Source organism: Hylobates moloch, unplaced genomic scaffold (assembly GCF_009828535.3).
Source record: "Hylobates moloch isolate HMO894 unplaced genomic scaffold, HMol_V3 SCAFFOLD_6, whole genome shotgun sequence".
Classification (NCBI taxonomy): domain Eukaryota; kingdom Metazoa; phylum Chordata; class Mammalia; order Primates; family Hylobatidae; genus Hylobates; species Hylobates moloch.
This window is the reverse complement of record NW_026652281.1, coordinates 123,095,656-123,111,169: the sequence shown is the minus strand read 5'-3', so window position 1 is coordinate 123,111,169 and position 15,514 is coordinate 123,095,656. Positions and strand designations below refer to the sequence as shown.

At 41.0% G+C, this 15,514-nt stretch overlaps 3 protein-coding genes across 8 annotated transcripts in view; 1 reads left to right on the top strand and 2 right to left on the bottom strand.

Annotated features, from left to right (window-relative positions):
• GRXCR2 (glutaredoxin and cysteine rich domain containing 2) overlaps positions 1-15,514 on the top strand; it is a 185,255-nt gene that overhangs the window by 41,270 nt on the left and 128,471 nt on the right. Inside the window, exons 2-3 of one of the 2 annotated variants that reach the window (XR_009213841.1) lie at positions 6,731-6,794; positions 14,005-14,131. The gene's annotated coding sequence lies outside the window, so the exon portion shown is untranslated. Of the gene's footprint in view, positions 1-6,730; positions 6,795-14,004; positions 14,132-15,514 lie in introns of those variants that run through there. The other variant, XR_009213840.1, reaches the window with a different exon arrangement.
• Positions 1-15,514, bottom strand: part of SH3RF2 (SH3 domain containing ring finger 2) — a 128,933-nt gene that overhangs the window by 62,879 nt on the left and 50,540 nt on the right. For all 5 annotated transcript variants that reach the window (XM_058439973.1, XM_058439972.1, XM_058439971.1 and 2 more), the window contains one exon: positions 2,856-3,125. In XM_058439973.1, coding sequence (XP_058295956.1) covers positions 2,856-3,125 — 270 coding nt within the window. The remainder of the gene's footprint in view (positions 1-2,855; positions 3,126-15,514) is intronic.
• On the bottom strand, positions 5,178-6,125 carry LOC116471664 (MICOS complex subunit MIC27). Its single transcript, XM_032158241.2, is given in 4 exon segments — positions 5,178-5,494; positions 5,497-5,724; positions 5,727-5,946; positions 6,111-6,125. Coding segments are annotated over 4 exon segments (780 nt in total).

The following is a 15,514-nucleotide window of genomic DNA, read 5'->3' as shown; positions in this document are numbered from 1 at the left end:
AAATTTAATGCCATTTTAGAAACACCTTTCCGTGTCCATAAACCATTCATCAAGTTCAACCTGTATATTCATCCACTAAAGACCTTCTGATCTCTCTGACATTCTGTTCCATGCTCCTCAGGAATTAGGATTAATTTAAATTTAAATTTAAATCTGTTACTGCATTATACCCTTTCTTAGCTTCCTCTTACACAGCGGTACCCAACCTTTTTGGCACCAGGGACCGGTTTCGTGGAAGACAATTATTCCTCAGATGCAGGGGGTAGGAGGTGAGGATAGAGGGTAGGCGATAGGGTATGGTTTCAAGATAAAACTGCTCCACCTCACATTATCAGGCATTAGATTCTCAAAAGGAGCACGTAATTTAGATCCCTTGCATGCGCAGTTCACAATAGGGTTCACGCTCCTATGAGAATCTAATGCTGCCACTAATCTGACAGGAGGTGGAGCTCAGGCAGTAATGCGACCCATGGGGAGCAGGTATAAATACAGATGAAGGTTTGCTCACTTGCCCACCGCTCACCTCCTGCTGTGCGGCCCGTTTCTCACAGGCCACGGACTGGTACTGGTCGGTGGTCCAGGGGTTGGGGGCCCCTGCTCTTACACATGTGCATTTATGCATTTATAGGTTATTCTTTCTTTCTTTCTTTCTTTCTTTCTTTCTTTCTTTCTTTCTTTCTTTCTTTCTTTCTTTCTTTCTTTTTTAATTTTTAGATGGAGTCTCGCTCTGTTGCCCAGGCTGGAGTGCAATGGTGCAAACTTGGCTCACTGCAACCTCCGCCTACTGAGTTCAAGCGATTCTCCTGCCTCAGTCTCCTGAGTAGCTGGGATTACAGGCATGTGCAACCACCCCTGATTAATTTTTGTATTTTTAGTAGAGATGGGGTTTCGCCATGTTGGCCAGGCTGGTCTCAAATTCCCGACCTGAAGTGATCTGCCTGCTGCGGTCTCCCAAAGTGCTGGAATTGCAGGCGTGAGCCACTCTGCCAGGAGGTTATTATTTCTTTAATGTTGGTCTAACCTATTAGACCGTAAACTTCATGTGTGCAGGGCCTGTGTCTGTTTTGTTAATCTTTGTTTTCCCTAGCACCTAACACAGTGGCTCCCCTTTAGTTGTCAGCCAATAAATCTTTATTGAATGCATGCATGCATGAATAAATACATGACGTTGAATAAATTACACAATTTACTGAGCTAGAAAGCACTAGGAAAAGAACAGCTTTGGGAAGGAAGATCTTGAGTTTAATTTGGATATGCTGAGTTTAGACCCTGAGATTTCCTAGAAGTCTGTGTATTCTACCGTCTTCCAGAATTGGTCAAATCCTCTCTTTTGGTGTCTTTGTCATAATTTCCCATTTATATGTCTGTTTCTTCCACTAGATTGCCAGCTCAGTGAAGGTAAGAACAATGACTCATCACTTTATCTCCAATGGCCATCTTGGCACATGGATGGGCTCAAGAAATGAATGAGTGTGTGAAGTAAGTGCCCCAGTTTACAAATTCCAAGAAAGGGTGAGAGAGGCAGACGATGATACTTCCTTATGTCTTCCTCCAGCTGTGTATCTAATGCCTGGCACAAAGTAAATAGTAAATATTTGTGGAATTGAACTGACTTTCCTCTAACTGTAGTCTAGGTCTACACTTTGCTGTTTGGGCTGTAGAATGACCTTCCTTAGGAGTCTCGCTCTGAGGTTCCATGGCAATAATAAAGATCATTATCTCAAAATATGGAGGGCAGAGAGGTTGTCTAGTTTGAGAAAACCTGAAGTAAATCTCCTTTCTGGTAGTGGTGGAATAAAAACATTTTGTAAAACCAAAGACTTTGCCTAAGCTATTGTAGCAGTGCCACTTTTTATACTTACTTTTGATCTACTTATCACAAGTAGTGAAGAATGAAAATAACTCCAACTGTGGTTTCTATGAGAGATGTGAATGTTTATGGAATAACAAATACTGAATACAGAGAGTTGAAGTAGTGTAGACTTTAGTATAACTGTCATTACTTGTAAATGGTGGGGAATCATCTAATGAAAAATAGAGGCACAAGAAATCTTAGGGTAATTAATGTTTGAAAAATATATCTTGTAAGAGGTTATTTATGTAGAAAGGCACGATTATGTTATTGTGTATGTCTGGAGTGTTTTGAATGTGATGTTTACAACAAGATAGAAGGTAAATGAGTAGAATTAGGTAACCATAACTTGGTCGCAAGAATACCCTGCCACATACATGATAAAGAGGTAGAGGTTGTAGTTTTACATAGCGTGTTATCAAATTGTTTGTAATTTTCTGTCCATGTATCTGTGTTTCCCATTACTCTGCCAGGAGAGCAGAGACTGTGACTTATTTACATCCTATTCCCAGGGCCTGCAAGGAGTAAGTGCTCAAAAGTGATAGAATGATAGAATGAATAAATCAAATGTGTTATTCAAGCTGTTGACAGTGATTGTATCTATATTGTGGTATAATATTTTCCTTGTTTTGCTTATCTGTATTTTCAAATGTTTCTACAATGGTTTCAGGATAAATGAATGAATGAATGAATGAGTGAATATTTTTGTAATTACAATAAAAAAGGCTTACAGACTTCTATCACTTATTCGTAGATTTCTCTAGAGATTTCACTTGCATGTGGTTTGAATTGTACACACATATTACATATATATGCACTACATATATACGTATGTAATTTATGCACAAAATATATTTTGATGAATAAAATAATAAATATTAACAATAATATAATATATTTAAAATACAATTTTTTAAAATCAGCAAATATTAAACAAGCAACTCTGTTTTGCTGTGGTCTCTATGTGGTCCCAGGTGACTCTGGTGGCCACCCAGAATCCTACCTTGAGGAAGGTCAGGCAATCCTGGTTCTCACTCTTGCCCTTGCCTCGTAGGTCGAAGTTGTAGAGGGCCCTGCAGAGTGGGGGCGGCTGGGGCAGCTGCTTGATGACTTCCACGGAGCTGGCTGGGAAGTTCCCGCTGTTGCCATTGATTTCCCCCTGGTACCAATTCTCATTAAGCTGTCTCCGGAGAAGGATGACATCTCCCTTATTAAACCTTAGGTCACCAGGATTCTGCCCTCTGTAGTTGCATAAGGCCTTTGCTCGAGGCACCTGCAATGGCACAGACCAATAAGATATGTACTTAGCTTAGAGTCTAGAGGAACAGAAGATACAAGCATTCCCCCTTTTATTGTACGTTGCTTTAACATGCTTTGCAAATATTGAGTTTTTTACAAATCAAAGGTTTATGGCAACCTGTGTTAAGTAGGTCTATCAGCGCCATTCTTCCAACACTATGTGCTCACTTTGGGTCTCTGTGTCACATTCTGGTAACTGTCATTAACTTTAAATATTTTAAACTTTTTCATTATTATTATATCTGCTATGGTGATCTGTAATCAGTGATCTTTGAGGTTACTATTGTAATGTCTCGGGGGGCGTCACAAATTGTGCCCATACAAGACAGCAAACTTCATCGATAAATGTTTGTGTTCTGACTGCTCCACCAACTGGTCTTTCTCCCATCTCTCTCCCTCTCCTTGGGCCTCCCTATTCTCTGAGACACAACAATATTAAAATGAGGCCAATTAATGACCCTACAACTGCCTACAAAGTTTCAAGTGAAAGGGAGAGTTTCACATCTCTCACTTTAAATCAAAAGCTGGAAATGATTAATCTTAGTGAGGAAGGCATGACTAGAGCTGAGATAGGCCAAAAGCTAGGCCTCTTGTGACAAACAGTCAAGTTGTGAATGCAAAAGAAAAGTTCATGAAGGAAATCAGAAGTGCTACTGCAGTGAATACATAAATGATAAGTAACTGAATCAGCCTTATTGCTGATATGGAGAAAGTTTGACTGGTTTGTGTAGAAGATCAAACCAGACACAACAGAACCTCAAGCCAAAGCCTAATCAAGATCAAGATCCTAATTTTATTTAATTCTATGAAGGCTGAGAGAGATGAGGAAGCTGTAGAAAAAAAGTTTGAAGCTGGCAGAGATAGTGGGTGAGGTTTAAAAAAGAAGCTGTCTCTATAACATAAAAATGCAAGGTGAAGCGGCCAGCCATCAATATTGAGGCAAGACCCACCACCAGCAAGAAGATTACAACTTGTTGAAGGCTCAGATCACCATTAAGTTTTTTTTTAGTAATAAAGTATTTTAAATTAAGTTAGATATATTGCACACTTAATAGACTACAGCATAGTGTAAACACAACTTTTTTTTTTTTCTTTCTGAGACAGAGTCTTGCTCTGTCGCCCAGGCTGGAGTCCAGTGGTGTGATCTCAGCTCACTGCAACTTCCACCTCCTGGGTTCAAGCAATTCTCCTGCCTCAGCCTCCCAAGTAGCTGGGATTACAGGCGCCCACCACCACACCCGGCTAATTTTTGTATTTTTGGTGGAGATGGGGTTTCACTATGTTGGCCAGGATGGTCTCTATCTCCTGATCTCATAATCCACCTGCCTTGGCCTCCCAAAGTGCTGGTATTACAGGTGTGAGCCACCATGCCCAGCCAAATATGACTTTTATATGCACTCGGAAATAAAAAAAATGTGTTTGACCTGCTTTATTGTGGTACTGGCTTTATTGTGGTGGTCCGAAACTGAACCTACACTATCTCTGGGGCATACCTGCATAATATTTTTTTTCCCATAAAACATGGATATTTTATTTCAGCTCTAGGAAATGGAAAAAAAAAACAGAGGGAAACACATCTTTCCACACACCATTCTAATTTAACTGACATTAATTTGGGAAAGCTAGAGCAGAAATATATATTTATATGTATAAATATGTATGTCTTTATACATACATGTATGCATTTTCAGATTTTAGTCTCACTGGAGTTCATGTCTTTTTTTTTTTTTTTTTAAATAAATGCCCCTAAAGGTCATCAAATGCAAGCTAATACTTCTACCTAAGTCTCCTCATCAGTCATTTAATATTGTTTGCATTGCATTCACAGTTTGTGTGTTAACCACTTACGTAATTTATCACATTGCACATTTGGAGAGGTAAGGGAAAAACTTGGTTTAAGTAATACTCTATGTATCAGTTACCCATTACATGATTTTTTTCATCATTATTTGCAACTTCACACATCTTGTAGTTTTCTATGTAGTCTCTCTATGCAGTCTACTTCAGCTTCCAGTGCTGTACTTATCTACATGTTCGGGTGGGACCACCTGTGATCCATGAACTTGGGGTCAGGCATAAACTGTGTAGCACCTGAGGTGGATTCTGATTTGGTGTTTGCTTCAGAGTTGAGTTCTGTTGGCAAGGGCACTGAGTGTTTCAAGATGTGAGTTGTTTTTGCAGGTATTTCTATTTTGTTGGGGGATCCTAGCTTAATTTTTTTTCTTTAGGTTTAGGGAGTGACTCTTTTTTTGCTGCTTTTTGTCCACAATGATTTAACTGCTTCAAAAATTTACTGGCTTGTAGCATATACCTTTTTCCCTGTTACCTTAGCAATTATTACTGCTGAACTGGGTAGCAAACAGTTGCTCATAAAGTGGCCAGTCCCAGAGGATAAGTAATTTTCTTAAACTTAGAGCCTTTTCTCGCTGAAACCAAGCCCGCCAATTCTGAAACCGTGATAACTCCCATTTTCGGAAGAAAATCTCAAGGAGGATTCTTCAGGTAGACATAAGCATCTTTTTCAAATTGTACTGTATCCATTATCCCATTTTTCACAAAGACATAAACACCTTGCACCAGCCAGTATAATGACCAGTTGCAGTGTAGATGGAAGCAAAGCCCATTTGTAAATGACCAGGCTGCTCTTCAACGTGTTTAGACTGGAGCGGTGGTGCAGTATATACGGCGACCTGCTCTGGTTTCACTAGCTGCTTTTTGGATTCCTCTTCTTTGGCTGCATGTACACTTACAGATGCATATATCAGACTTGCAGGCATGGTTGTCAGTTTTCCCATCTACTAGCAGGGTGAAAATCTGAAACACTGACAATGGTAAATGCTGGGGAGAACAAGGAGCAACAGGAAGTCTCATTCATTGCTGGGTGATGCAATAACCTGCACAACAAATGCCCGTGATACGAGTTTACCTGTGTAACGAACCTTCACATGGACACCTGAACCCTGATGACCGCCATGTCTATGGCCCTTTCAGCCAAGGTTTTCAGACGACACCTGCATAATATTAATAACTAATTACTGAGCACTTCCTATGTGCTAAGTGTGTATGTGGATCATCTCATTTAATTTGGCAGCCCTTGGAGATAGACACGCCTTATCCCCATTTATAACGTAGGGTGACAGAGACACAGAGTGGTTTATTAACTTGCATAAGATGACACAGCTGGGAAATGGCAGATATGGGACATGAACTCAGACTACCTGATGCTAGAACCCCTTTTCTTAATCACTACGCAGGGAACAGGGCTGTGAACTTGACTCTACATCTATGAGAGGGGAGTCAGTGACTCTTTCTGGGTCTGAATACTGATTTTGAATTCTGGCTCTACTTCTTTCCATTTGTGTAATCATGGCCAAGTTACTTAATCTTTCTTAAACTGTATTCATTTATAAAATGAGCATTTGGATCATTAGGAAGCTCAACTGAGACAAACAATTAGAGATCAATCGTCAGTTTTTTAAAAAAAATTAGCTCAAGCATAATCATTTGTCAAATCAGTTGTCTAAATAATTGTTTCAGTCAAATGCATTTTTACTAATTGAAATTGTTTTTTTCACACAGAAATGGCCTCACTCCAGTCTTGCTCGAAGTCTGCTGGGTAAACTGCAAGTTCTAACAGGCTAAGGTGAGGAAGTGCTTCAGTCACCTAAGGTCGTATTTTATTTTGTGCTTTTCCAAGCAGTGGGATTATGTAATCACCTCTCATTGTAGCAGTCTGGCTATTCATAATCTTGCTATTCATGCAATGGGGTATAGAGAGGCATTAGTTTAGGTCTTCATGGATCTCCTGAATCCGCAATGTTCATTTGAAGAAAGAATTCCCAGCAGCTTAGTGGTAGAGATAAGACCTAACATTACTTTGCTGATGGAATGGTGGAGGTGTCCTTTTCTGTTGGTCCCCAGATACAGTAAGGAGACCCCAGAGGTGAGAAAACCACAGGAACACAGCTCATCCCCAGGAAACTGGTGGACAAATGAGTAAAGATGTATGTACTAGGGGGGTTAACATAAGGCTGTGGAATAAACAGGGAATTGGTTGAATAAATTATTATATACCATACCTATACAATGAAAAACTTTGCAGTCATTAAAATTGATGTTTTTCTGTAATTAATAACATTGAGTGTTACTGATAATATACCATTAAGTGTAACAGAAGAAGTTAAGAATAATTATGTAGGCTAGATTTTCATTATAAATACACATGTATATTTTTACCTAGGGAAAATGCTAGATGACTATATGTCAATATTTTAGAAGTGGTTATCTCTAAGTGGTGAGATTTTTGAATATTGAAAAAACACTTTTTTTCCTAAGTGCTTAGCTGTGTTCTCTAACTTTTCTATAATAAAATAATTGTATTGCTTATTAAAATTGGACAGTTAGAAAATGAATGAAGTTGGTGGATGAGAGGTAAAAGGTATGAGAGGAATTTAGAAAGAAAGTGAGCCAAGCTGAGTAGGATAAGCAAACTATGCAACTACCTTTTTTGGGGAAGGTGTTTCCTACCTGAGAAATAAGCAGGTAAAAGCTGGATGAGAATGGGTTTCTAGGGAATGACCCAAATCTGTTACACTCCTAGGGTTGGGTACATCAGGGAACAATAATTGCTCCTCCATATTTCTTCCTCTCAATTTTCCATTGTAATATCACATTTTTCTGGGTACATGACTACCTGGAATACTGGTCACAGTTTTAGCCTTTCTGGTGATTAAGTCCAGGCCAGTGTGGGAGTAAGCAACCTTTAGGAAGTGTCCTTCCTGAGTTTTCTTTTCCTCTCCTCCATCTTGCTATGTGGAATGCAGACATGATCCCTAGAGCTCTAGCTGCCATCTTGAATACTGAGGATGAGGGCCACACCTAATAGGAGGGAAGGAGCCTGGGTTTCAGAGCTGCCGCACCCATCCTGGATTACTTCATATCCAGACTTTTGTCTGAGAGCTAAATAAACTTCCACCTTGCTGAATGAACTGTGAGGCTTTTAAAAAAATTATTTATGAAAAACAGAAAAAAGGAAAGAAAGGAAGGATGAAAAGATAAAGAAGAAAAGATCTAAGCCCCTTTGGATTTGCATAATGATAATATCAATAGCTAAGCTTTACTGAGTGCTTCTTTCTTGTGCCAGGTTCTTTGCTAAGTGCTCTAATTCTCTTTGCTAAGCACTCTCGAATTCTCACAACAACCTTTGAGGTGTGTATTATTTCAAATGTCAATTTTTAGATTAAAAAACTGGGGATCAGAGAATGATATGGTTTGGCTGTGTCCCCACCCAAATCTCATCTTGAATTCCCACATGTTTGGGAGGGACCTGGTGGGAGGTAAATGAATCATGGGGGCAAGACTTTCCTGTGCTGTTCTCATGATTGTGAATAAAAGTCTCATGGGATCTGATGGGTGTATCAAGGGTTTCCACTTTTGTTTCTTCCTCATTTTCTCTGACTGCCACCATGTAAGAATTGCCTTTCACCTCCTGCCATGATTCTGAGGCCTCCCCATCCATGTGGAACTGTAAGTCCAATTAAACCTCCTTTTCTTCCTAGTCTCAGGCATGTCTTTATCAGTAACACGAAAATGGACTAATACAGTAAATCGGTACAAGTAGAGTGGGGTGTTGCTGAAAAGATACCTGAAAATATGGAAGCAACTTTGGAACTGGGTGACAGGCAGAGGCTGGAAAAATTTGGAGGGCTCAAAAGAAGAAAGCAAAATGTGGGAAAGTTTGGAACTTCCTAGAGACTTGTTGAATGACTTTGACAAGAATGCTGACAGTGATATGAACAATAAGGTCCAGGCTGAGGTGGTCTCAGATGGAGATGAGAAACTTGTTGGGAACTGGAGCAAAGGTGACTCTTGTTATGTTTTAGCAAAGAGACTGGCAGCATTTTGCACCTGCCCTAGAGCTTTGTGGAACTTTGAACTTGAGAGAATTGATGTAGGGTATCTGGTGGAAAAAATTTCTAAGCAGCAAAGCATTCAAGAGGTGATTTGGGTGCTGTTAAAGGCATTCAGTTTTATAAGGGAAACTGAGCATAAAAGTTTGGAAAATTTGCAGTCTGACAATGTGATAGAAAAGATAATCCCATTTTCTGAGGAGAAATTGAAGCCTGCTGCAGGCTGCAGATATTTGCATAAGTAATAAGCTGAGTGTTAATCCCCAAGACGACAGGGAAAATGTCTCCAGGGCATGTCAGAGGTCTTCATGGAAGCCCCTCCCATCACAGGCCTGGAGGCCTAGGAGGAAAAAGTGGTTTCATGGGCTGGGCCCAGGGTCCTCATGCTGTGTTCAGCCTAAGGACTTGGTGCCCTGTGTCCCAGCTGCTCCGGCTGTGGCTGAAAGGGGTCAATATAGAGCTTGGGCCGTGACTTCAGAGGGTGCAAGCCTCAAGCCTTGGCAGCTTCCACTTGGTGTTGAGCCTGCAAGTACACAGAAGTCAAGAACTGAGGTTTGGGAACCTCTGCCTAGAATTCAGAAGATGTATGGAAACGCCTGGATGTCCAGGCAGAATTTTGCTGCAGTGGCGGGGCTGTCATGGAGAACCTCTGCTAGGGCAGTGCAGAAGGAAAATGTGGGGTTGGAGCTCCCACACAGAGTCCCTACTGGGGCACTGCCTAGTGGAGCTGTGAGAAGACGGCCACCATCCTCCAGACCACAGAATGGTAGATCCACTGACAGCTTTCACCGTGTGCCTGGAAAAGCTGCAGACACTCAACACCAGCCTGTAAAAAGCAGCTGGGAGGAAGGCTGTACCCAAGCTGCCCAAGACCATGGGAACCTGCCTCTTGCATTAGTGTGATCTGGATGTGAGACATGGAGTCAAAGGAGATAATTTTGGAAGCTTTAAGATTTGACTACCCCACTTGATTTTGGACTTGCCTGGGGCCTGTAGCTCCTTTGTTCTGGCCTATTTCTCCCATTAGAAATGACTGTATTCACCCAATGCCTGTTGCCTGTACCCCCACTGTATCTAGGAAGTTACTAACCTGCTTTTGATTTTACAGGCTCATGGGTGAAAGGGACTTGCCTTGTCTCAGATAAGACTTTGGACTGTGGACTTTTGAGTTAATGCTGAAATGAGTTAAGACTTTGGGGGACTGTTGTGAAGGCATGATTGGTTTTGAAATGTGAGGCCGTGAGATTTGGGAGGGGCCAGGGGTAGAATGATATGATTTGGCTCTGTCCCTGCCCAGATCTCATCTTGAATTCCCACATGTTGTGGGAGGGACCCAGTGGGAGGTAACTGAATCATGGGGGCAAGTCTTCCCTGTGCTGTTCTTATGATAGTGAATAAGTCTCATGAGATCCTATGGTTTTAAAAAGAGGAGTTCCCCTGCACAAGCTCTCTCTGCCTGCCGTCATCCATGTAAGATGTGACTTGCTCCTCCTTGCCTTCTGCCATGATTGTGAGGCTTCCTCAGCCATGTGGAACTGTAAATCCAATTAAACCTTTTTCTTTTGTAAATTGCCCAGTCTTGGGTATGTCTTTATCAGCAGTGTGAAAACAGACTAATACAAAAAATTTAAAAGTTGCCCAAGTTCACAAAGCTAGAAAATAATGAATTTAGGATTTGAACTCAGTATCCCCAAGCTCAAGCCTGCAATTCTTTTTCTTTTTTTGAGACAGGGTCTCACTTTGTCACCCAAGCTGGAGTGCAGTGTCATGGTCTTGGCCTCTCTATCCTCAACCTCCCAGGTTAAGTGATCTTCCTGCCTCAGCCCCCCAAGTAGTTGTAACTACAGGTGTGCACCACCATGCCTGGCTAATTTTTTTTTGTGTAATTTTTGCAGAGATGGGGTTTCACCATGTTGTTCAGGCTGGTCTCAAACTCCTGAGCTCAAGTGATCCACCCGCCTCAGCCTCCCAAAGTGCTAGGATTGTAGGCGTGAGGCATTGCACCAGGACTATTTCTTAAAATATAATCTGTGGTTTTCCCGTATGAGAATCTGGGAGGTGTTAAAAATGCGAATGCCTTGATTCCACCCCTGACTGATTTGATCAGAATCTCTTGGAGTAGGATTCAAGTAGCAGCATTTTTATTAAGCTCCCTCACCAAGTTTGATGCTACTGTAGGTCTAAGCTATATCTTATTCTAACTCAAATGGGGGCAGTGAATGGAGTTTTGACATAGGCTATAGGCTTTGTAAATTGCTAGCTTTCTTTCTTTCTTTCCTTTTTTTCTGAAAGATATTTGCAGTGCAAGTAGCTTACATATTTTAATGACTTACTGAGAGAGTATATTAAACTAAAATTGCACAAAATGCTCAAATTGCTTTGAAGATGCCTAAACCTTGAAACCCTAAAATAGTACTAATTGCCTATTTTCATCTTTTCTCCATCTCCCTTCAACATAAATAAATATTGTGGAAATGAATTATATATAGATTCTATTTTTAACAAGAAGACCCTCTTTCTTCTTTCTCTCCGTTTTGGATAATCCCTCCTCTGGTAGTCTCATTTCTATGTTCATACTCACAGAAAACATTGGCTTCCATAGTGCAAAGCAGGGCAGAGGGAAGCAGGAAGGGGTGGAGCGAGAGAAAGAGAGAGGGAGAGAGTGAATGACTCTGAAGAGGAAAGGAAATTAACATTTATTGGGGTTCTGCCAGGCCACAGACATTTTTCTTACATTATTGCACTATGCACTTTCCATGTGTTATCTCATTCATATGCTCTCAAAACCCTATGAAGTATATAGTATTATCCTATTTTATGATGAGGAAACAGAAGTTCTGATATGAGAAATGTCACCAAACAAGGTCACACAGCCAGTGTATGGCAGATCCAAGATTGGCTGAGGCTCGTTTGACCTGAAAGCCTGGGTGCTTTTACCATTCTCATTGTCTGCCATCTAGCTGAAGTCACCTAGCACGTTTTTCCATCATAAAACTCATTTGGAGCTCTGTTTTGTAATCAAAATCTGAATCAAATGTGAATGCAATTTGCTTGCTGCTGGCTGTAATAGCATGAATTATTGAACTCTAGAGCTCTCACATAAAAGTTAAGCATCTGAATAGACTCAGCTGGTTGATTCTATGCAGTCCCCCACTGCTCTCTCAAGGGAAAAAGATTCCAAGTTCCACATCAGCTCTCACCTGTTGTATTGTTGGCAATAGCTTTTCTCACCCATCATTGTTTTCTGTCTCTAGAGATGCAGGGGCGAGAAGGCACGGGAATAAAGTTTGTGTGGAGATCTCACAGTCAGGTCATCACCAAACTCTTTTTCATTGTGTATACCTAAAACGCTTTCCTTTCCTGGTATTAGAAAAGCTCAAGACTCTACGCTCTTGTAATTCGCCTATTCATTTGTCTCCTCAGTAGGGTCTGGAAGCCACAAGAGGAATGATTTTGATAGAAAGATAATGCATAGGCTTCAGAGACAAGAGCTTGCAGGCACTTTAGTAATAAAATTACGTTGTTGCTTTGCCAAGCATCCCCTTCTGTGAGGAACCACCTGTTCTCTCCTTACCTTCTGATGGGCAGGTTATTCACCCTGGCCACATCATACACACAAGGGTACATGGGCCAGGCTAGCCAGTTAGAATATGCCAAATCCTCAGCACAGTGATGAGGCATGTGCCTCAATCAGGGATAATTAGTATTTTCTCTGAGATTTGATATACAGATACTGAGAAATAATCCTTATTGCTTTTGAATTGTGAGCCTTCAGGTTGTGGACTTTGGACCACCAGTGCAATATAGTGTAGTTCAATGTTGGCTATAATATTGGTGATATTTCCCAACCAGTAGATGCACTTTCCTGAAAGAAGCTGTAGAAGGCAGCAGAACTAGATATAGCAAGCTAGACAGGTAACTAGATAGCTAGAGCCCTGACAATAAAATCTGAACTCCTAGATTAAATGGTGCCTGGTTATTCAGTTAGATGAGATCTAAAGTTCTCTATATCCCTAATTTACTGTTGATTACTTAAACTACTTGGAGTTATTTTTTGACACTTGAAACTGGACCAGTCCTAACCAGTACATATTTGAAGCCCAGAAACAACAAACTTCATAAAAATGTAATATCCAAATAGCAAAATTCAGAAACAGCAGGACGTTCAGCTGCCAGTGAGCCCTGAGTTTATTTCCAATTTTAAAAATAAAGGGAGGTAAAGGCTGATAACAGGGTAAGAGAAAAGGAACATAAGTGGAGTAGAATCAACCACAGTGACACATACAAGGGAAAAAGCAGAGCTGAGATGAGAACTCAACCTGTTACTGTGTAACGAGCTCTTTGACACACCCTGGCAATGCTTCCCACCAATTTAGAAAGGTTGGCCTGGTTCGCTCTTCTCTTCGCATCAGGTGGGACCAAGATCAATATGCTGAGCTAATGGCTTATCAATGGTTTACTTCCCTGAGCTGGTCATGAGATTGCCCATCACTGGAGAATGCAGCCCCAAACCAAAACCATCCTGGCCTTTGATTCAAGTTATGTATCATTTCCCAGGCTAAGTTCTCTGCTGCTGGAGAATTCAGGATTTGTGTCTGAAGCATCTCTGCCTTTCTATCTTTGAATACTGTACACAAATAGGTGTTTAAGAAACTCTTGCTGAATGAATGAGTGAATTACTCTGAAAACATTCAGGAATTACTGTTCTCAGATACATAGAATGCATGCAAGGTTAATACAAATGGCTGATAAGAATTACTCAAGTGCAGATCTATTGGATGAGCTAGGGAAAAGAAGGATTGTTTTCATCATATTTTCTAAACTTCCCCCAATGTTAATGATTTGATGTCATACACACATACACGAAGTTTCCATACTCAAATAAAGTTAGGCATCACTGAATCAGCAAAATCACACAGGTTTCTTTGCTGACTCGCTTTTCAGAAGTTTTATTTTGTGAACTTGATTTGCATAATCGCATCTGGGGCACTTTGCAGGAAGAGCCCATGTGTCTTGGGAATGCTGGGCAAGGGAAATGTAACTTTCCCTGGGAGTTCACTCTACTGATAAGGTAAGGGGTCAAAAATTGTACTGTACCCTAACTTTGTAGTTGCTGCTTAACCAACGAAGCCACCATGCCTCCCTCGCTCATAGTGATAATCTTTTTGGAGCAGATTTGTTGGGGGGAAATAAGAGTAAATATTAGAAAGGGCTGGTTAGCCCTTGTGTACGTTTTCTCTTCTCTGGTGAGGAGGGAGACACTACGCAAACCCCAGTGCTCGCCCAACAGGAGGATCAGATCCACCTGGCCTTGGCAAATCCCAGATGATTCACTGCTGGGTGCTTGAGATCAGCAGAAAGCTCACGGTGATCTTACCAAGTGGAAATCCCTAAATCCGACATTCAGATTTGAGACCAGTTTTACAAGACACTCTGTGTGAGTTTTTTGTTTTTGTTTTTTTTTCATAGAAAATTTTACTTCAGGAGAGGTACTAGGATGCAATAGTTAAGAACACATATGTTAGAATCAAGTGGGATGTTGATTTGCATTCTGGCTTTTGTAACTTTGGCCAAATCATTTAGCATCCCTGATCCTTAGTTTGGATCATCCACAAATTGGGGCTAATACTATTATTTCCCTGTGCAGCAAACTCAGCGAGTCTGGGTTATCCAAACCCTGCATATTCTGACAAAAGTTTTGGCTCTTGCCTGGGAGATAACCTCTAAGTCCTCAGAATATTTTGGCTGATCAGAGAGACTTTGTCTACCTGGAGGCCTTGGGTCACATGAGATAGTCTAAGCTAACAATGTGATTTATGGTGGGGGCTTTGGGCCAAACAGTAGAAGCTCGGCCTCTGGAGGGGCTGGAGACTGAGGGCAGCCACATGGGTGGTCTGAGGTGGTAAATGTCATCAAACAGTGAAATCTCCAGTAAAATCCTGGACAGCAAGTCTCTGGTAAAAAGAAATGCTCTCTGCATGATTCCACTGGGAGAGGACAACTGGAAGCGTTATGGAAGCTCCTGGACTCTGCCCTAATGTGCCTTTTTCCATTGCTGACTTTAACTTATATTCTTTCACTGGAATAAACTATAACTATGAGTATAATGGCTTTGCTGAGTTGTGTGAGTGCTTCTGGTGAATAACTGAAAGTGAAGGTGATCTTGGGACCCCTGAGCACACTTCCTCATGGTTTTGGAGACGATTAATGTGATAAACAATGTAGAGTACTTAGTGGAATGCCTGGGAAATAATAAGTGCTCAATAAATAAGGATGCTTAGGAGAGGGGGGTAATAGGCCTGCTGTTATGGCTTCTGGTCTGACTTCCCAGCTCTACTCATCATTCATTCCTTTTTTGCTTCAACAAATATTTTCTGAGTGCCAACCATGCCAGGTATGGTGAAGACCCTTCATGGAGCTTACAGTCTAGTTGGGGAAACAAAGATCAGACTTA